We start from the raw sequence: 23,802 nt of genomic DNA on the forward strand, positions 1-23,802 counted from the left end.
AAAGGATACACCTAGTTAGATGCAAAATTAGCAACCTATAGCACATACATGTAAAATCTATATGAATATGTTTATAAAGTAATCACCCACAAAAGGTAATTCATAAGCAATGTATAAGTGTGTATTTTCAAAAATGGTGATTATTTTGCTTTCTTAAACTTACAGAGATACATTATGAAAGCCATTTCTTCTTTTCTAAATGTATAACCAAGGGAACAACCATAACTTCTACCGAATTGGATACAGATAATTTAGATAACTTTACTTGACTGTACTATATGATTTTGAAGATTAAATGAATTGAGAAAATCAAAGTGGCTAAAACAATTACTAGCCGTCTGTGAGTTAAAATTTATCTTGATTAACAATCTTACGTTCTGAGACTGTGTAGCAGATTGGCCAGGTGCTTTGCGTAACACAATTATTTCTAAGATACTGTTTTATTTGAACAGTTCTATTCTCTTCACTTGCCACTTAGGCTGCTTGGAATTAAAGGAAGATACCATTGAGAACCTTCTTGCTGCAGCCTGTCTTCTTCAGCTTCCTCAAGTCGTAGATGTGTGTTGTCATTTCCTCATGAAGCTGTTGCATCCTTCCAACTGTTTAGGAATTCGAGCATTTGCAGATGCCCAAGGATGCATTGAACTAATGAAGGTGGCCCATAGTTACACCATGGTAAGTAAATCTGTTTATTCATTTGTTTGTTTACTTTTAGAAATCTATGGCCACAAGTAACTATGATTTCACTCCTCACAGGTATATATATATATATATATGTATATATATATATATGTATATGTATATGTATATGTATATGTATATGTATATATATATATATATATATATATAGAGAGAGAGAGAGAGAGAGAGAGAGAGAGAGAGAGAGAAAGAGAGAGAGAGAGTCTATTATACTAGAGCTTCCTCTGGTGCCATACAGAGCACTTCCCTTGTGGTGATGAAGCTTGAGTCTTTGGCATGTTTATGACAAAGCTGATACCCTACCCCGTCCATGTACTCTCTTGACCTCCTAGAAAAGGTCATATTTTGATAACAGTGATACAGATGTATTGAGAAAAGTTAAAACAAGTGTTGTTGGTGTACTGCATTGAGAAATATCTTAGTCTAACTTCAGTCAGGAATGATTGATACAAAATTTTATTATGTAATATAATGAAGCATATATTATGATTTCTGGGAAAATGTACTGTATGGTAGAATTTATTATTGTTTCCTAACTTCACTTACATTATGTGATCAGTGTACGTACATATTGATTATTTGTGATTTCTTAAAAGCTTGTTTAAGTGAATTTTCTTAATTGCTCCTGATGAACAGTCATTTTATAATTCCACATGGGCTCATTCTTCTCTTTTGTTCCTAGTGAAAAGCTAACAGCTAATTCCACAGTCAAAATGTTTCTTCCGTGTTTGTTTAATATGCTTTCAACTATGGACTGATTTGTATAAACTAAATTTTAATGTTGAAATCCTAAACCCCATTGTGATTGAGAAGGGAACTTTGGAAGACAATCAGGCTTGAGTGAGCTTGTAAGGTGACACAAAGTCCTTATAAGAAGGCTGGAAAGTTAGCATTCTTTCTCTCTCTTATATAAGGACACCATCTGAAGTTTCACATGGTGGCCATTTGAAGTCTAGAGAAATAGCCTTTACCGAAAACTCAATTAACCTACATGTGTGTTCTTTCTAGACTCCGGAGGTTTGAAAAATAAATTCCTGTTGCTTAAGTGACCTAGTTTATTGTATTTTGTTAATAGCCATACAAGTTAATACACTTTTCATTATCACATATTATACTGGGTTGTCAGAAATGTCATGATGTATTTTTTACATAGGAAAAATACATCCTGACTTTTATGATAACACAATAGTTGGTATGACTATGCCTCTGTGATTCATGGATAAAATTCCCACTAATAGTATATACATCACAATAATGAGCATTAGAATTCACGTGCCTGAAATATTTAAATATGTGAACTGTTTCACATTTTTGTCGATTTGATATTTCATATAATGGGTGTAAGCTGAGTGACTATCATTTAATAAGTACTTCTTTTATAATTTGTTTGTTTTATTTTCTCATTTCTAGTTTTTCTCTACATAGTCATATAGCTGCATTTTAACAGCTTTATAACACATGAGTTTTACAATCTAAATGTGTGAACTTCATACCTTAGAAGTGTGTGTGTGTGTGTGTGTGTGTGTGTGTATGTGTGTATAACAGAATTAAAGGCAGTATTCTACCTATGCACATCTACTCTTTACTATGTTGTTTGCTCTCACATGATACTGAGACTGAACCCAATTGCTTATATATGCAAGGTATGCACTCTGCTGTCACTGAACCAACTTCCCACAGTCATAGATGTTTGTTTTAATTATTTCCACTTTAGAAAGGATTAATTACTTCTAGTTGTTTCATACCAATCATGTTTAATATTCTTGACTAATAACATAAAGCCCTTAATAGTCTGGCATATTTAAGATGCTAGCCAACTTCATTATTATTAAAGTTATTAGCATTTTTATTGACATTATTGAAACAACTAGTGTAAAGAATGGAACTTGCCTTTTGTATATAACAGATGAATCTGCAATATCTGAAATACTTCTCATTACACTTTATGATTATTATTTACTAAAAAGCCCCATTTTTGATACTTAATACCTTGTCAAATCACTAATAACAGTCATTTGACATAGAATTTCTATTTTATTTTACTTTCCTTTTTTAATCCTTTAAGCAAATTAGTATACTACATTAAAATATAGAAGTGAATTTGAGGGGAGTCAGGCGGTAGCGCAGAGGGTTCAGTGCACATGGCGCAAAGTGCAAGGACCGGCATAAGGACCCAGGTTCAATCCCCTGGCTCTCCACTTGCAGGGGAGTCGCTTCACAGGCGGTGAAGCAGGTCTGCAGGTGTCTATCTTTCTCTATCCCCTCTGTCCTCCCCTCCTCTCTCCATTTCTCTCTGTCCTATCCAACAATGATGACATCATCAACAACAATAATAATAACTACAACAAGGGCAGCAAAAGGAATAAATAAATAAATAAATATTTTTTTTTTAAGAAAAGAAGTGAATTTGAGGTACATGCTTTGTAATTAGAGGGCCAGTTTCTTTCTTGTTGTTGCTGTATCAATTGTTGTTGTTGTATCAATTTTTCATAACAGGGCACAATACTACTATTGAAATTATATGAATTGGACTTCTGGAGGCAGGGCTATGGAGCAGCAGCAGCTGTGTTTCTCTCCTCTCCTCTCCTGGGTCAACTAGGAATACCAAGGGAGACCACCTGGGACCACAACAAGACAGGACTGGATCGACTTAAGGAACACACCAGATCACCAATCACCAGTGAGTGCAAACACATGTGGCTCAGGGACAGACAGGAGCCTAGGGAGAGATTGGGTGGTAACAGTCTGGTGGTTTACCAGTTGAGACACCACCTCCAGTCTGTTTTGCCAACAAAAAGACAGCTGAAGGGAGGAGAGGACTCCCCTGAGACTCACCAAATTCAACTGTGAGTCTCCACTGCTACTGTCCTCAGAATCTGGAGCAGCATCAGGGAGGCCCTGTGCTGACACCAGGGGACAGAGAACTAACAAACAAACTCAGGAGAAGATCTCTACCTTTGTGGCCTAGCGGTGGGGCTATGAAAGTCTCTTTTCATAACAACTGGATTATCTCTGCCCCACCCTGCTTTTTGTCTTGCACAGGAATCAGTGAGTAAGCTAAGGAGTCTACTTATAGTTTAAAATCCTTCAGGGTTCCATAGCATACAGGGAAGAAAAAGAACAAAAGACGTGTTTAAGCCACTGTGCTCCAATTTAGGGATTAAAATACTATTGAAACAATTTTTAATTTCCACAACTGTGAACCCTTTAATTACCTTAATTAGACACAAGTCAATCCAGGCAAGAGTGATCAGTAATTTGAAAAGTACTGAGAGAGAGAACTCATAACATACTATATAAAATGGTTAAACCAACAAGAAGAAATATTGGAGAAATGAACCAAGACAAGAGTACAGTGATAAGCCCACCAAAGGTTGAAGCACAAAATAATAAGATCAACATCCAAACACTGGCTAAGGAAATAATCACTGGAGTGAGTAAAGAGTTTGAAAGAATTGTCATCAGAAATGCAGAAACAACAAATGACACTCTGGAAGAAAACACTAATTATCGCAAGGTTATTAGAGAGCTGAAAGCTGAAATAGCTGAGCTAAGAACACAACTAGCTGAACAAGCTAAAACAGTATCAGAACAAGGTAACAACATAGATGAAGTTCACAAAACAGTAGAGGGGAGAGAGAATAGAATCAATGAGGCTGAAGACAGAATTAGCAAGATCGAGGATGAATTAGAGACAACTAAAAAAGAAGTAAGAGATCTCAAAAAGAGATTAAGAGATACTGAAAACAACAACAGAGTCCTATGGGATGACTTCAAAAGAAACAATATATGAATTATTGGCTTACCAGAGGAAGAAAGAGAGGGAAAGGATGAAAGCATTCTTCAGGACATAATAGCTGAAAACTTCTCTAGTCTAGACAACATCAAAGACATAAAGATTTAAGAAGCCAAGAGGGTCCCAAACAGAATTAACCCAAACTTAAAGACACCAAGACACATCCTATTTAGAATGGAAAGGAATAAGGATAAAGAAAGGATCCTGAAGGCTACAAGAGAAAAACAAAGAGTCACCTACAGAGGAAAACCCATAAGATTAGCAGCAGACTTCTCCACACAAACACTACAGGCCAGAAGAGAATGGCAAGATATCTATCAAGTGCTCAATGAGAAAGGCTTTCAACCAAGACTACTGTATCCTGCTAGACTGTCATTCAGACCAGATGGAGGCATAAAAACCTTCTCAGACAAGCAACAGTTGAAGGAATCCACTATCACCAAACCTGCCCTGAAAGAAGTTCTGAAAGGTCTCCTATAAACAGTAAGACCACCATAAATCGAAGATCAGAACACTCTAAAACTCTACAAGAATGGCGTTAAATTATCTTCAAACTTTGATATCAATAAATCTAAGTGGCCTGAATTTACCTATTAAAAGGCACAGAGTAGGAAGATGGGTCAGAAAACGCAGCTCAATAATATGCTGTCTACAGGCAACCCACCTAACTCAACAAGACAAGCACAGACTCAAAGTGAAAAGATGGAAAATGATCATACAAGGCATGGCCCACAAAAAAGGGCAGGAACAGCTACTCTCATATCTGACATGATAGACTTTAAAATAAATAAAACTTAAAAAGATAGGGATGGACATTACTTAATGCTCAGTGGATCAGTCAGTCAAGAGGACTTAACAATTATTATTAACATCTATGCACCCAAGAAGAAGCCATCTAAATACATCAAACATCTACTACAGCAATATATTAACAGCAACACAGTCATAGTAGGGGACTTCAATACCCCACTCTCTCAACTTGACAGATCATCCAGGCAGGAAATCAATAAAGAAATGAGGAAGCTAAATGAGTTGATAGATAAACTAGAATTATTGGACATTTTCAGAGTCATTCATCCCATGAAACTGGAATACACATTGTACTAAAGTCCACGTGGGTCATTCTCAAGGATAGACCATATGTTAGGCCACAAAGACAGCATCACCAAATTCAAGAGCATTAAAAATATCCTAAACATATTCTCAGACCATAGTGGAATTAAACTAACACTGAACAATCAACAAAAGATTAGTAAGAGTCCTAGAATGTGGAAGCTCAAAAGTACAGTCTTTAACAACTACTGGGTAAAAGAGGAAAAAAAGGAAGCAATCAAAATATTTTGAGAGTTCAATGAAAATAGAGACACAAGCTATAAAAATATTTGGGACACAGCTAAGGCAGTACTGAGAGGGAAGTTCATAGCCATACAAGCACACACTAGGAAACAAGAAAAAGCACAAATAAAGAGTCTGATTTAATATAAGACCTGGAAGAAGAACAAAGGAACCCTAAAGCAACCAGAAGGATAGAAATCACTAATGTTAGGGAAGAAATCAATAACTTTGAAAATAAAAAAAATACAAAGATCAACAAAAGTAAATGTTGATTCTTTGAAAGAGTGAACAAAATGGACAAACATTTAGCCAGACTCAAAAAACAAAAAGGGAGAAGACCCAAATAAATCAGATACTAAATGAAAGAGGAGATATCACAACAGAAACCGCAGAAATTCAACATATCATGCGAGGCTTCTATGAATAACTATATGCTACCAAGCTAGAGAACCTGGAAGAAATGGATGATTGCCTAGATACCTACCAACTTCCAAAACTAAATAAAGAGGAACTAGATAACATGACCAGGCATATCACAGCTAATGAAATTGAAACAGTTATCAAAACCTTTCCAAGAATAAAAGTCCTGGACCAGATGGTTTTACAAATGAATTCTACAAAATCAAAGAAGAACTAATATCTCTACTTTAAAAAGTCTTCCAGAAGATTGAAGACACTGGAATACTCCCTTCCAGCTTCTGTGAAGCCAACATCACTTTGATACCAAAAGCAGACAGGGACACAACCAAAAAAGAAAACTACAGAATTGGCATACTGCACCAAAATAAAAGACTCTGGGGTAGGTGGGGTCAGGAGAATACAGGTCCAAAAAGGTTAACAGAGGACCTCATGGGGATTGTATTGTTATATGGAAAACTGAGAAATGTTATGCATATACAAACCATTGTATTTACTATTGAATGTAAAACATTAATTCCCCAATAACTAAATAAAATTAATAAAATAAAAACAAATTATATAAACCATATAAATTCAATGTAAATGGATAGTTCACTAACAGAATTTTTTAAGTCCAACTTGCAGTCATTTAATTATACAGTTCATTACAATTAGGAGTTCCTTATTTAGTTAAGCCAAAGACCAGTATGCTTCTGTATCCAAAGGACTCATTGACCCTTCTGGTCTAATTTGAAATTATTAATTATTAATAAAAATCTTTTCTTGCAGCTGCTTAAACTGTTCTTGCAATTTATCACACAATGTGAACACCTCTCCCCTTTGGGTACTTTAAAATGTATTTTCTGTCATAGAATAAACTAAAACTAATGTAGGAACTTAACATTCTCAACAACTCTGTCTTTATTTTTGAGAATATGAATAGATTATGTGTTGTATCATGTCTGTTGAGTTTGAAATAACTATAAATTGCTTTGGCAACAGAATCTATGATGTTCTCCATATGCTCATGGGTTACTATTTTAGTGAAGGAAATTTTTTTGACCACTTATCTTTCTAGATCACAAATCTCTCTCTCAGGTCTCATATTTTAAAGTGAGTGTTTTACACTTCATAATTTGTGATCACACATTTGCTTCCAATCCTTGTTTAATCATGAATATGTCTTCATCTAATTTAGGCTATCTTTGCCATTTTTTAATTGTCCTAGTATCCAATCATTCAAGATTTTCCACTATTTTGGTATTGAATTAACTTCTTTGTTGGTTCTGATTCTTTCTTATTTATCTCAAAAGCAGTATTTATTTTTGTAATTTTCTTGACAATTATTTTAGATATTGTTATCTACATTTAGATCTTAACACTTTGTCTCTATTGTTGTTACTATTTAAATGATTTTCTGGCTGGTCTTTAGAAGTTTTTCTCACCTGCTTGTTTCTAGTTCTTGTTTTGTGGTTGATTTAAAAACATATCCTTGTAAGTATACCCATCTTGATAGCGGCTGGGTTGCAAAAATACATCTGAATTTTCTCTGATGAACTTTTAAATTTCTTGTTTTCCAAGTCATCAAAAGCATACTCACTCCTCCAGTATTCTCAGATTTTTTCCCCCAGAACATCTCTGTAAACTGAAAAGACATGCAGGTACCTGTGTGAGTACAGTGAATGACTTGAAGGCAAACTGCTAGTAACACTTTATGGTCTCTAGCATATGGAAGGATTGGTGAATGATCTATTTTTATTGCCCTGTGTGTGTATTTCTTTACACACTTTGTCCCTAAATTAGTCTGACAACTCTTTACAGGCCATTTTCTTTTGTGTTCTAACTTTCAATACTTGGTATAATTCTAGTATATTGAATGCTAATTTGTGGGTTTTTTTTAAGTCACCTTGAAGGAGTGACTTGACTATTATATAGAGTGTTAAGTGAAACAGAATATTCAGATTACACTGGATAGATTAATATGTATGTATAAAAGTAGTAACATGATGACAAATAATTATCCACTCACATAATTGCACTTGACTGTATAGGGCTTTGTAATTATCAGGTTTCTATAAAGTAACTCGGCAATTAGATACACATTTATGACATTTCCAACTGCTAAACATAAGCACAGAGAGTATCCAGTGGAAATTATGTTATTAAATGGTGTATTTTAGACACAATTTTTTTATCTACCAGATACTCTTGAAATACTGCCTTTTTGTTTTTTATATTCAAACTGGAAAAGATTATATTATAAAAATATTTATTCCTTGTTGTTTTTACTGATGATGATATAATTGGCAATATTCATCTACATGTGAAGACTTGTATTCATTACAGTTTTTATTTGCCTACTTTTATTTTTCACTCTTATACTAACCTATTTCTAAAACACAGAGCTACAGCATCTAGAATCATCTACATAAAATTCTAATTAGAAGTGGTTTTCTTTTTTGTCCAACAGATTTTAAATTTTTGTAGAGATACTGTATGTCTTGAGTCCATGCTGCAGGAAGAATAAAATTAACAAAGTTTCAAAGAAATGCAGTAAGCACATATTTAAAAGGTTTTTATAGTAATTTACAAATAATCCATTTGTGTTTAATTATTTCAATCACTTGCTATGTAGAATTCTCTTCTATATTAAGTAGTTTTTCTACATTATTAAAATAGTTCAGGTTCATTATTAAAATAGTTCAGGTTAAGGGTAGATAGCGAAGTCTCAGCTTCAATCCCTGGCATCACCGTAAGTCAGAGCTAATCAGTGCTCCGGGAAAAAAAAATTCAGAAAGACTTCATGATGACACAGAAATGGAAGTCAGAAATATTTTTTGTTATTGTTCCTTTTTCAGTTTATAAAGCACAGCCCTTAAATGAGTAAAATCAATTTACTTCACACAAAATAAAAATTATCGCTTTGTGCACAAGAAAGTTTTATAATAATTACCATGTTATGGACTAATTGTATAAAATATTTATTTTTCTGATGATGTAATAAATCAACTTTTATAGAACTATTTCATTTTATGTTTCTCTTTAAATTTTTTCCCTTTAATTTCACTTTTTCTGTTAAGGACTATATTTTAAAAAATCTTTAATAGTAAACCTTAAAAGAATAATAAAGGGAGTCCGGCAGTAGCGGGTTAAGCGCACGTGGCTCGAAATGCAATGACTGGTGTAAGGATCCCGGTTCGAGCCCCTGCTCTTCACCTGCAGGGGAGTCGCTTCACAGGCAGTGAAGTAGGTCTGCAGGTGTCTATCTTTTCTCTCCCCCTCTCTGTCTTCCCCTCCTCTTTCTATTTCTCTCTGTCCTATCAAACAACGATGACATCAATAACAACAATAATAACTACAACAATAAAACAACAAGGGCAACAAAAGGGAATAAATAAATAAAATAATAATAAAAGGTAGAAGAATTGATTATAACTTACAAGCAACATGATAAATCAATATTTGCTTGAGGAAAAACCCAATCTGCCCATTATACAGATAAAGATGGGGAAGATAATATTTGTCAGAGGATGCTTTTAGAAATTTATAGTATAGTCAGATAAAATTCACGGAAAAGTAAATTCTGTTGGATTATCAGATACTTCTGGAGTTCACCACATTGCTCCTAATTCTTAGGATGATATTTTTCTAATTTTGATACATGGTTTTTGAAAGGAAATTGCTGTTTTGAAACAAACTATTATAAAGTTTAACAACTTAAATATGGCTGTTAATAATCTGAAGTATTATTTATTATTCTTCTGCCCAAACAAATGTATTTATAGTACACCTATTCATTCATATCTTCTTAAACATGTTTACAAATAAGTGCAGTTTGTATCCATTGTCTTTAGAGCTTATTACTTTTTTAATCAGTTTTATCAAATCTGTGTAATAAGAGACATGCATTTTATATATAGTACTTTTTTTCATCATCACTGGGCTGTAGTGTTCTAAATTTTTTTTTTTCAAATTAAAGGCCACAAAGATAGAGGGAGAAATGCAAAGAAAAAAATAGCATGCTGATTCCATCCTGTGTGGTGAGGGTCAGGTCCAGACATGTATTATGCACATTTTTAGGTTAAGATAAATTGAGATGAGGCATGTGCCTTTCCATGTGTCTGGTCGAGTTCAGGCACAGACAGTACATGTAAGGTGCTTTGATATCAGAAGAAGTTCTAGGGCTGTGGTTTCTTTCTTTTCTGTCCCCCTCTACTTATCTGAATGCAAATGCAGCCCCTAGCAGTAAAATTGCACATATATAATACCTCAACATGGCCAAAAAGAAAAAACAAACAAGAAAAAAATAAATAAAATTTCAAAACATAAATTTCTAGTGTATTTATTTTCACTCAGATATGTATTTAATATTTTAAAGTATTTCAAATGACAGTTATGGTTTTAGTTTAGTTTTAATGGAGGGTCACTGTGTCAGAATAGCATAATTATAAAACCCGGTGATCCCACACAAAAGGTACAGAATAATAGAAGATTTAATACCAGGAAAATGTATCCACTTTCATATATGATTGCTAATGTAAATCAATATAACTAAAATATTTTGAAAAATTATGTCATTTACTTGAACAACATTAAAGATACTTGAACTGAATTCCCATTTTATTATGCATACTTAATAAGAAAAGACACTAAACTTACTCCTCTGTCTATCAGAGCTTCCTTGGTTCTGGACCTTATATATAAACAGTGTACTCTCATACTCAGGCATGAAAGTCTTTTTGCATAACCATCTTGCCCCCCTCCCACCTGCAGGTATTTTCAAATAAATATATTTCGAAGAATCTAAAGAAATTAATGAAGTTCAAAGTAGGATTTGTTGTAGTGAATAATTAAGACAGATATGCATACATTTTCATAAACAAATGGAAATCTGTATCTGCATTGATTCATGTCAATTATAAGTAAGGCTTTGCTTTTAACTACTACATTTTATAAGTTTCCATTGTTTTTAGATCTGAGCCAGCTCAGGTTATATGCTTATGCACTTGGATTACAATCATCATTATCCTGTTAACTTTCACAGTTTCATTTTTTTAATAAATGTTCTATAGGACTAGGAAAGTACAAAGAAAAGGTGAACAACAGTGAATATATATATATATATATATATATTCACTATATATATATATTCAATGGATATATATATATATATATATATATATATATCCATTAGATAAGCTCTCTTTGTTGTATGAGCTGAAAGCTGTCACTGTGGATGAAATGATGCACTTCCTTTTTGGAAGAAGAATTTGGCCAGTTGAAATTTTGTATTTATTCAGAAAAATTATGGAGAAAGGATGTCACTAAATATTGAAAACTTATAAATCCCACCTGCTCTCAAGAATTGTACAGTATGTTTTGTTTTTTAAAGTGGTCAATTATGTGTTTTGCATTTAAACAGTTCGCTTCAACTGGTGAGAAAGAAAATACTTAGTGATTTGGGATGGTTGTCAGTAGACTGAAACAACACTTGGCACTGAAAAGATTATTTTACTAGAACGTTTAGAATAAAAATAGTGGACAGTTTGATGAGCGGACTTGAAATCTGTCATAGTAAATTGACATTCACTTTTTTCCATCTTAAGTTATAAAAATTCTCTAAGATTACTGCCTTATTTTATTTCAAAAAGGCAAATATAAGATTGATGTAACCCAGAAAAGGACAAATAAGCTCAGTAGTAACCAAAAATTATGTAAAATAATATTAAGTTTTATAAATTAATTATTGGCAACCTAGGTAATAGAGTTGAAAATCAATGAAAATTCGGGTTCCAGATCTAAATAAAAAGCTTTTATTGATACATCAAGGGATGAAAAATTTATCAGCTTTAAGAAAACTTTGACTGAACAAGATAATGTATACATGAGTAACTATTCAATGATGTTCTTTAATATCAAAAATTAGTAGACAATAGGTTGATTTTATTGCCAAAGAAGTAAACTAAAGCAATGTAACTTTTTGTTAAGTCTTATTTTAAGACAGTATAAGGCACGTCAGAATTAGATTTTGAAAGGAACATTAGTTGTTGCTATAGCTATTTTAACACTAAAGTATTTATGACAACTAAAATACTAATCATGAGTTAATGACATTTTGTAAAAATAGGATCTCAGTGTTTCTTAACATTAAATATTATGCAAAGGACATTTATCCCTGAGGTCCCAGGTTCAATCCCTAACAACACAGGTAAGCAGTTCTTGTCTCTATTTCTCTATATAGCTCTCATTAAAATAAAATATTAAAACATAATGTGGCATAAAATCTAATAGATAATACATGAGGATGCTTTCCACTCATTGAAGTTCATTTGTAAAGTGAAATAGAGAGTAGACTACTGAGATTTCTGGAAAAAAATAAACAGCTAAAATATTAGCATGGTCTTGTGGACATAATTCCACTTGGTGGACTATATTAAATAGTAGCTCAAATTCTCCTTTAAAGAAACTAGACTGACTACATTTATTTAGTTACTTACTTTTCCAGAATATGTTCCCCACAAGGGCTGCTTTAATTTCATAACAGCAGTTTTACTTTATAATTATTCTTTCAAAAATTTCTTTTACCTCTTTATCACTAAATACATTTGAGATTTCAACACCTTTGAAGCAGACAAAGAAAGTAAAGTGTAAGGAACAAATTACATAGAAAATTATGAGTTGGAGCTTTGTAACTGTGTTTAATAAAACTGTCTTTGAATGATTCACTTAAGATCTCTGTTATTAACTGCAACATTATGAAGTTTATTTATGACTAGTCACTTGTGGTCCCCTAAAAGATTATGCTTTTCCAAATATCTTGTTAAATTTTAAATTTCATGAAATGTGAACACATTTCTGAGAAATGTGAGTAAGTGCCATTTTATCATTATGTAATAAAATCTTAGTGTTGTCACCAATAGACTATCTGAAAACAGCAGGGGTTGAGCAAATGATTGTGGAAAAATAAATGAACATTTTTCTACTTCCAAATACTTTAATAGAAAACGGTATTATTGAGATATACTATACCTACAGTGTAATTCACCAACATAAAGAATCCACTGTAGTGTTTTTTTACATTCAAAAATATGGATTTATTACTATTATAAGTGTCAGAATATTTTCATCATTGCAAATGGCATCCTTGTATCTATCAAATTTAAATTCAGTCCCTTCTAACTCCCCAAGTGTATGCTATTAATAAGCTGATTTTATCTGTAAGGATTTTCTTTTTTAAAATTTTTAAATTTTATTATTTATTCCCCCTTTTGTTGCTTCTTTTTTATTGTTGTAGTTATTATTGTTGTCGTCATTGTAAGATAGGACAAAGAGAAATGGAGAGAGGAAGGGAAGAAACAGAGGGGAGAGAAAGATAGACACCTGCAAACCTGCTTCACTGCCTGTGAAGCAACTCCCCTGCAGTTGGGGAGCTGGGGGCTCGAACTGGGATTCTTATGCCGGTCCCTGCGCTTCATGCCACGTGCGCTTAACCTGCTGTGCTACTGCCCAACTTCCAAGATTTTATAACTATAGATACTTCATAGATGTGGAATCATACGTAGGGAATTTCTTGGATGCTGACTTTTTTCACTTAATATGTAATATTTTCAAGACTCATTTGCATTGTAGCAAGTGTCAGAGTTTCATTTTCTTTTTATTGACTAGGTATATTACATTGTATGATATGATTCCATATTATTTCTCAGTGAATGCTTTGATGGACATTTGAGTTGTTTAAAAATGAAGTCACCAATGAATAGTATACAGTTGTAGGCAAGTTCTTGAATGGGCATAATGTTTTCATTTGTTTGGGGCATGTAACCCCAAATGGCATGGTTACTTGAATTCTGTGCCGAACATTACGAAGAACTGCCAGACTATTTTTCCAGCTTGTACCCTTTCACATTCTTACAGCAGTGACTAGGGTTCTGTATCTCTATATCCTTGCCAACTTTCTGATTGATTATAGTTATTCTAGTGAATATGAACTGATGTATTGTCTTTCTAATTTACATATCCCTGGTGAAGCTGAGAACCTTTTCATATAATTATTGGACATTCTTAAGCTTTATTTGGAAAATATTTACTTAGCTCTTCAATGTTGCTACCTGTCTTACTGAGTTGTACAAATTTTCTGTATGGGCCTTAGAAATATTCTCCTTGAGTTTTACTGTTGCTTGGAAAGCAGATGAAGCAACTAGTGTTTTGAAAGCCAGTCAGTCCTTAAGAAAACTATAGGACACCTACTGAAAGGAAAAGCCTGGAACCTTAATGACTCAGGAGCCATGACACTAATTCCAAGCTGACTAACAGTGAGTAAACCTCTTTTCATACTTCCCTCCTGATGATATTTGAGAGAGGAAGAATCCCATATTCTAGCCCCTCCACGATTAAATGAGTCTTTATTTTATTTTAATTTTCAGATAGAGATAGAAAAGGCAAAGAATTAAAGACACCACAGCACTAAGGACTTCATTCAATGTTCTGGAAGCCAAGCTAGAATCTGAGTTGCATATGTGACAAAGTAAATGGTCTTTTGTAAGACAAAAGTGATCATCTTTTTTAAAGACTGTAAAATACAGTGAAAAAAAGAATATTTGATTTCACCATATTTAGGGATAGATATTTATGTTTTTCATCTACAGTTCTTTATATGATAAAGTATTTTGGCTTGAAAAAGCTACTACTCAAATGGATATAGGCAATGTGAAATTATATATTTTAAAAGAAGCACTAAAAAAAGGTATCACATTGGACAGGTACATAGTATGTGTCCACCAGGCTTAAGCTCTGGCACCGTTAACACTGGAGAAGCTCTGGTATTGCAATGTCTTTCCCTCTTGCTCTAGCAATCTCTATCTACCTATCTATATACCACTTACCTACCTACTTACCTACCTACCTACCTACCTACCTACCTACCTATCATCTTTATCCCTATTGGAATGTATGTGTAGCTCTAGGAGTGTTGAAATGCACAAAGCCCCGTTCTGGAAGAAAAAAAAAAGCCTCCGTGTATGCTTAATATTTCTTATCAGATATATTCAGTGGGAAGAGTTGACACAATTTCTGAAAAGCCAAGTACTTAATAGAAAGATGGAAGGTTAATAGTTAGTAGTGATTCTCCAGAACTTAACACAAATGATTTTACATGAATTAGCAAGACATCCCCACAATACAGGTAAAATTATTCTTTACATTTGACAGATGAACAGACCAAGGCAAATAATAAAAGAAATGCCTTTCTCAGTCTTCTTCTTCTTCTAGCGTTTGCCCTTCTTCCGTAGCCAGTCGACAGCATCAGGTTGAGCCTGATGTAAAGTTTCGAGACCTCCTTTGAATCTGGAGAGGTGGCAGTCGTTGACTGCGTGGGTCATAGTCTGTCTGTAGCCGCAGGGGCAGTTCAGGTCGTCTCTGGCTCCCCAGCGATGGAACATAGCGGCGCACCAGCCATGGCCTGTTCTAAAGCGATTGAGGAGGGCCCAATCATAACGTGCTAGGTCAAAGCCGGGTTGACGCTTGCAGGGGTCTGTGATGAGGTGTTTGTTCTTTACCTCAGCTGACTGCCAACTCTGTTTCCAAGAGACTGGAACAGAGAAGTTCAGTGTAGGCGTAGGGGACCAGATTGGGTGACGAGACGTCAAGCGTTGGACAGGGTGGGCGAAGATATCCGCATATATTGGCAGGTCCGGTCGAGCGTAGACGTGGGAAATGAACTTAGATGATGCCGCATCCCAACGAATATCTGGTGGGGCGATGTTGCTAAGAACTGGCAGCCATGGAACCGGGGTGGAACGGATGGTTCCAGAAATTATCCTCATGGAGGAATATAGTTTGTAATCGACCAAGTGGACATGGGGGCTACGGAACCATACTGGGGCACAGTATTCTGCAGTGGAATAGCATAATGCCAGAGATGATGATCGTAGTGTGGAAGCGCTCGCGCCCCATGAGGAGCTGGCCAGTCTTGCAATGATGTGATTCCTTGCGCCCACCTTTGCTGCAGTTTTTATGAGATGTTCGTGAAATGACAGGGTACGATCGAGAGTAACGCCAAGATAGACTGGAACTCAGTGGAACTCAGCTAATGAATTATAGATCTTAAACTCAAATCTAGAGTACAAATATTAGCTGCTATGTTTCTCTGCCTCTGGGAATATTTCTAAGACTACAATTATATTATTAATTTATTGAAAAAGTATATTTTCCAAAGACAGAGGTGACCATTAAAAAAATGAAAAAAGTACTAGAGAAGGCTAATGTCTTGTCATTACTTTCAGGAAAAATAGTGCCAAGCATTAGTCAGGCAGTAGTGCAGAGGGATAAGCGCACATTGGGCGAAGTGCAAGGACCGGCATCAGGATCCTGGTTTGATCCCCTGGCTCCCCACCTGCAGGGGAGTCCCTTCACAGGCAGTGAAGCAGGTCTGCAGGTGTCTATCTTTCTCTCCCCTTTTATCTTCCCCTCCTCTCTCCATTTCTTCCTGTTCTATCTAACAGTGACATCACTAACAACAACAGTAACTACAACAACAATAAAAAGGGCAACAAAAAGGAAAATAAGTATTTAGAAAATAGTGCCAAACATGAATTAAATATATACCTAGAGTCTTAAGTGTGTTACTAGTGAAAAGCTTTATTGCATTTCTGTCAGTACACCTAGGTTTGATTTTTCATCTTGAAGGAACATGTGCCCTTCCCGCTAGTCAAGACTAATTTTTAATGTTTCTCCTTGATCTCAGCCCCTCTGTAGAATTTTATTTTTTTTTGAATTGTGTTATCTCCTTTTTAAAAATATTTATTTACTTATTATTGAATATCTACAGAGAGAAATTGAGAGGGCAAGGGATATAGAGACTGAAAGATACAGAGAGACACCTGCAGCCTTGCTTCACCTCTTATGAAGGACCAGGGGATTGGACCCAGCTTCTCCTGCACTGTAGTGTTTGTGCACCATCACCTGGGCCCTGAAATGTCTTCTTTCCTAAACCGTTATTGTGTATACTCACCAAATCTAACCAATATGTTTTCTTGTTTTGCTTCTCCATTTCTATCCTTTCTATATTGCCTAGTAATGAGAATGGGCTGATGATTCAGTTTAGTTGACTATGAGACCATTTAGTCGTTGCAGAAATTGAAAAATCAACTTGGCCTGATTGTACTTCTGAAGGATTTGGGGGTTAATAGGTATTAATCAATATTTACCCCCCTTTCCTATCTTTACCTCATCTTATTTACAAATAATATGTAACAGTTTTTCAACATGATAGATCAGAAAGATTGAATAGTATACAAGAAAATTCTAAGGAATCCATAAGGAAATCCTACAAATTATTAAACAATATTGTATGCTTTCAAGTTACAGATTTATGTACAAAAATCTTGTACATTCCTCTATGCAAACATCCTCAGAAGAATAAACCAATTCTGTTCAGTATAGCAGCTAAAATGATCAAGTATCTAGGCATAAACCTAACTAACAAAGAAAGTGAAAGACTTGTATACTGTAAATTGAGTCATTACTCAAAAAAAAGATACAAAGAAATGAAAAGATAAACTTCTCCCTGTTTATTAATGGTTCTTTATTGCTGTTACTGCTTAGTTTTGTGAGCTCTATATGTTTTGTTTATTAGGTTTTTGTCTAATATATGACATGTAAAAATCATTTCTAATTTAGCTGGGATATCTTTCTGTTTTGGTGATGTTTCCTTTTGTTGTGCAGAAACAAGTTACAATTTTCTATTTATTTTCAGAGTTAGGTGGTTAATTTCTTTCAATCTAAGTCATATTAAAACTGTTTTAAGGGGAGAGTTGGGCGGTAGCGCAGCGGGTTGAGTGCACATGGCACAGGTGGTGCAAAGCGCAAGGACCAGCATAAGGATCCTGGTTCGAGCCCCCGGCTCCCCACCCTCAGGAGAGTTGCTTCACAAGCCTTAAAGCAGGTCTGCAGGTGTCTGTCTTCTTCTCCCTATCTCTGTCTTCCCCTCCTCTCTCCATTTCTCTCTGTTCTATCCAACAACAATGACATCAACAACAATAATAACTATAACAATAAAAAAGGGCAACAAAAGCGAATAAATAAATATTAAAAATAACTAAGTAAAATTCTTATATAAAAATCTGCTTTCAGCTAAAATGTCTTTAATGTTCCCTCAACTATAATAATTACATCTTATTATCTTTTAGCATACAGAATTTTTTTTATTATCTGGTGCCTCTCCTTTTTTAACAGCTACATCATCTGATTTCCCTGTAACTCTTGCTATTTCATCATACTGAAAACTCATAGCTTTCTGCTGTTCACCCCCTCTGTGTTCTGACATTTTTTTCTTCTTCTTCAACCTAGAGCTTTTGCTTATCACTCTGTGTCCTTGAAATGTTAGTTTTCAGTCCTAAAGTGTAACTTGAATTTTTCTTTTTTGTATCTCTTAGTATCCCAGAAAATTATTTTCACACCTTTTTTCATCTAACATTGTCCTTTATGAGAATTAATCACTCCTAATTTCCACTAGACATTAATTGTCTCTCTAAATTAAAACTTGATAAAGTCTTACTTTGGTTGCATTTTTAAGTAAATAACTTATTGATAAAGTTAGCACATGAGTAAGGAAAAGGGGGAGGAAGTCAAGGATAATATTACAAAAGGGAGAGAATGATGATAGAGTTAGTTTGGCGAGGCCTGTCTATGTATTATTGACTAGAAATGAATGTGTTTTTATCAATATAAGAGATCCAGATTTAAGAGAGACTTGTTACATGTATCAACTATAAAATAGTTTCAGAAGTTATTGTAAGTCTGGATGAATTAGGCTATGCCATTTTTTGTCTATGCATAGCTACCATTTTTGAAGTACGTTTTCATTGGAAACATGGTATACAAAAGTGAGATCAACTAAACAGAAAAAAAAATCCTGTTATTGCACTCACTTCGACTGACAGGAATTACGTCTGCATTAATACATTTTTTCTACAGGACACAAACATTATAAGTGGATAAGTGATGTTGAAAATAGTGGAAGGAATTGACCTGCTGTGTAACCATATCAATTTTACATAAGGTGTCAGTTTTTATTAACAGAAGGGAATGTTTTTTTAGTTTGCTTTTAGAAAAAACTTATTGCTATCAAAATCCAGTTTCAGTTATTTACTGGTTCCACTTTCTCCCAGAAAAGAAATAGATGTCCCTTGTTATTTGGTCAGGGAAATCATTTACATTTTAACATACAAAAACCTCATTATCTGACAAGTTGTTGCTGAAACAGCAGGGGCAGTTAATTGTTATGCACAATCTACTGTGAATATGTTAAAATGGGTTGGGGTTAACATTTATGACTGTTTATGTATTTGTATATTTAATGTTTTTGTTTATTTCATGTACCTTTATGAGTACATGCAGAGGGAAGTTTATATGTTTGTGAGGTGTTTTGTGTCAGAGAAAATATGTGAGCAAGCAAATGTCTGCTGATCCCTTTTTTTCTCACAAGAGTATTTGTGAATGAAAATTCAAGAAACAGCTTTTTACTCATTGCTTCCCTTCACTCTATAACTATTTGTAATGTGAGGTTATTCATATACAACTTTTATAAGCAGCCATAAGAAAATGAGAGTATACCATTAATGTTTCATAAACCAAACTAGGAAAAAAGAAAAGAAAAAGGAAGAATCAGAACCAAAAAAAAGAAGAAGAAGAAGGAGGAGGAGGAGGAGGAGGAGGAGGAGGAGGAGGAGGAGGAGGAGAAGAAGAAGAAGAAGAAGAAGAAGAAGAAGAAGAAGAAGAAGAAGAAGAAGAAGAAGAAGAAGAAGAAGAAGAGGAAGAGGAAGAAGAAAGAAGGAATGAGAATTATACCAAGCTTTTTCATTTTCTTGAGTCTGGTATAAACTGAAAAAGTCAAAAAATTAGTTTACTGTTTTGTGGTAGATTCAGAAGTTTTTTTTTTTTTTTTTTTTCTTAATGTCCCCTGACTCCCCTGACTTGTTTACCCAAGACTGAACAAAGCTAAAGTTGAGGACATGCTCCCTATCAAAAGGCAGAGTATCCTATAGAGATGGCTCTGCCTGTGTGACAAAGGATTCTATTAGTAGAAGAAATTGGTATTATTAACATACCTGTAGTGCATTTTCTTTTTTTTTCTTTGTAATGCATTTTCTTTTTTTTTTTTACATATTTTATTTATTCCCTTTTGTTGCCCTTGTTGTTTTATTGTTGTAATTCTTGTTGATGTCATCGTTGCTGGATAGGACAGAGAGAAATGGAGAGAGGAGGGGAAGACAGAGAGGGAGAGAAAGATAGACACCTGCAGACCTGCTTCACTGCTTGTGAAGCGACTCCCCTGCAGGTGGGGAGCCGGGGGCTCGAACCAGGATCCTTAAGCCGGATCCTTGTGCTTTGTGCCACCTGCGCTTTACCCACTGCACTACCATCAGACTCCCATAATGCATTTTCTTACCAGTTTCTTTTCCACTCAACCCCTTCATTGTCTACCAGTGAAATAAAACAAATCAAGGACATCAAAAACTACCAATCAGCAACCCAAACATTCAGTTTTAAATTCTAAGGACAGAATTCAGACAAGTATCAGGTACAAAAGGTGATGCTGTCAAGAGAATTACACAGCATCTCCAAATGATACCAATCCATCCCAGACACACACATTTTCATTCAACAGCGATTATCATCTTTAACATTAAGTGCATATTCCACAAATCAGTGTTGCCCATGATATATGAAGATGCTTTCAAAGGAAATTCTAATTAGTGGAGAAAAGGAAGCATTTAAAAAAGTGTTTTAGACAGAGATACTTTACTATTAATTATTTAACATTTTACATTAAATATTTTTATCTTTTTTAATATTAATTTATTTTCCCTTTTGTTGCCCTTGTTGTTTTTCATTGTTGTTGTAGTTATTATTGTTGTTGTTGTTGATGTCGTCGTTGTTAGATAGGACAGAGAGAAATGGAGAGAGGAAGGGAAGACAAAGAGGGGGAGAGAAAGATAGACACCTGCAGACCTGCTTCACCACCTGTGAAGTGACTCCCCACAGGTGAGAAGCCAGGGGCTCGAACTGTGATACTTACATGGGATCTTTACACTGGTCCTTGCACTTTGCACTAAGTGTGCTTAACCCGCTGTGCTACCACTCCACTCCCAACATTAAAATATAAAATTATAAAATATAAAATATATAAAATATAAAATTATAAAATATAAAAACCAGGTCCACTCCTGAGCCCATCAAGTTGAAATGGTTTTGGGTGCTGCTTTGACCTCTCACACTCTCATCTCTGCCTTTCTGTTGTCATTATCCTTAAAAAAAAAAAAAAAGAAAAGAAAAAAAGGCAGGGGTTATGCAAAGAGACTCTCATGCTTGAGGCTCTCAAGTCCCAGGTTCAATACCCTGCACTACCCTAAGCCGGATCTGAGCAGTGCTCTGGTTATAATAATAATAACAATACTAATAATATAGAAATTAAATTTAAAAGTAATAAAATCTTTAAAAGACATGAAAAACAAAATACTTTGTAATAAAATTAAAGAACTAAGACTATAGGAGCCAGCATGGCTTGAGACTCTGGCAGGCAGTGAAGCCTTGTTTCCCCATCCAGCGGAAGGGAGAAATGAGCTCATATCCTGCCAGAAATAGCACCTTCTCATATTCTCTCTCTCTCTCTCCCTTTGTCTCATAAAAATAGATAACTCTTAAATAGTAAGTTTTAAACTCCTTTTAAATAAATTTATGCACAAGTCAACCCTGTCTGAAAATTTACAAAATTCACAGGCTGAAATCCTCTGCCTTCAATTTCAGATTAAATATCCCTGTTCTCAACTACTGAAACGTAATTGTAAGGCTAAAGAAACAGATAGGTGATCAGGAAGGTGTATGCCTTGCTTTTTGTGTGCAGGCCAATTTCTGGAGTATTACATATGAGTGCCATGTATAGTGCCAGGAGCTCAGTTCCTGTGGCCTTTGTGTGTTTCTTTCTCTTTCTCTCTCTCTCTCTCTCTCTCTCTCTCTCTCCTATCTCTATGAGAAAAATAAGGTGACCTGTATGTAGTGAAGTCAGAAATTTATGAGGCTCTGGCTCCTCAAAATTAAAAATAATAAAGACAAATAGACTCATAATTGTGTAAATTCTAAGAAAGGGAATTCTTTTCTTAATAATGCATTATCATTTACTTATGGTAGTACTTAATGAGTTAAATTCTACTCATTATACTAACTATACTAAGCTATTTAATAAACTAAAGTACAGCAATACATTATAGATTACTTTAATCCAGCTTCATCACTGAAGGTGTTAAGTTCAATTCTCTTTGGTTATGACATCATTTAATCAACTTTGATGATTAATAAGATCATATCTCACCTGTCTTTTAAAATATATTTTAGTATAATTACAGATTTTGCTGGAAAGTTATTCTAATGCTGTATTTTGTTACTTTAGCAGTGAAAATTTTCCTGAATTGTATTTTTTTACTGATTTAATAATGATTGACAGAACCCTAGGATAAGAAGTGTACAATTCTACACAGTTCCCACCACCAAAGCTCTCTATTCTATCCCTTCTATTGAGAGCTTTCCTATTCTTTATCCCTCTGGGAACATGGACCCAAGTTCATTATGGGGATGCAGAAGGTGGATGATCTGGCTTCTGTAGTTGCTTCTCCACTGGACATGGACGTTGACAGGTTGATCCATACTCCCAGCCTATTTCTTTCTTTCCCTAGTGGACCAGGGCTATGGAGAAGTGGGATTTCAGGACACATTGGTGAGATTGTCTGCCCAGGGAAATCAGGTTGGCGTCATGGTAGTATCTGAAACTTAGTGGCTGAAAAAGCATTAAGACATAAAGCAGAACAAATTGTTTAATAATCAGGAACATAAAGGCAAAAATATAACAGATGATATTTGGGGTCTTCATATTGGAAAAAGCCAGTAGGTCTATTTTAGGTACATTCCAAGGAGCATGAGCCCCACAGCTAACATGGAGGTGGGCCAAAGGTAATGTCTGGAGAGATGGTGTCAGAGTTCGAAAAATATGACTAGAAAGCTGGATCAGGGAAGAGAATAGCTCCCAAATATAAAATTATATAAATATTGTTACCTGAATTGTATTTTATGCGTGGTTCAAAAGAAATTGTGAAAAGGGACATGATAAAAGACAATTTTTATGTGCCTATTCTGAGCTACGTAAGTCCACAGAAATCAAATTAAAGCCAGTAGGTAACTCACCCTGTAGATCCAAGACAAGAAGCGTAGGGTTCCAGTCTTTATATGAGAACACCTTGTATAGAACTAGAGTGGTGCTAACACAAAAAGAATGAAATACTTGACCTAAGGAGGCTTTTTGTTGGTATGATGCATGTGTGAGACCTCAGGCTCATTTCCTTTGCATAAGGAAAAAGCACATAGAGGGCTGAGCAGTGGCACACGTGATTAAGTGTACATATTACCAAGTGCAAGGAGTGGGGTTCAAGATTCTGCACCCCACCCAAAGAGGGAAAGCTTCACAAACAGTGAAGCAGCGCTGCAGGTGTCTGTCTCTCCATCTCCATCTCTATCATACTCTCCTC

At 34.8% G+C, this 23,802-nt stretch overlaps 1 protein-coding gene across 1 annotated transcript in view; it reads left to right on the forward strand.

Moving 5' to 3' along the window:
• KLHL1 (kelch like family member 1) overlaps positions 1 to 23,802 on the forward strand; it is a 200,390-nt gene that overhangs the window by 8,620 nt on the left and 167,968 nt on the right. Inside the window, exon 2 of the mRNA XM_060191907.1 lies at positions 479 to 675. Within this exon, the coding sequence (XP_060047890.1) occupies positions 479 to 675 (197 nt within the window). The remainder of the gene's footprint in view (positions 1 to 478; positions 676 to 23,802) is intronic.

Source organism: Erinaceus europaeus, chromosome 5, assembly GCF_950295315.1.
Source record: "Erinaceus europaeus chromosome 5, mEriEur2.1, whole genome shotgun sequence".
In the NCBI taxonomy this organism is placed as follows: domain Eukaryota; kingdom Metazoa; phylum Chordata; class Mammalia; order Eulipotyphla; family Erinaceidae; genus Erinaceus; species Erinaceus europaeus.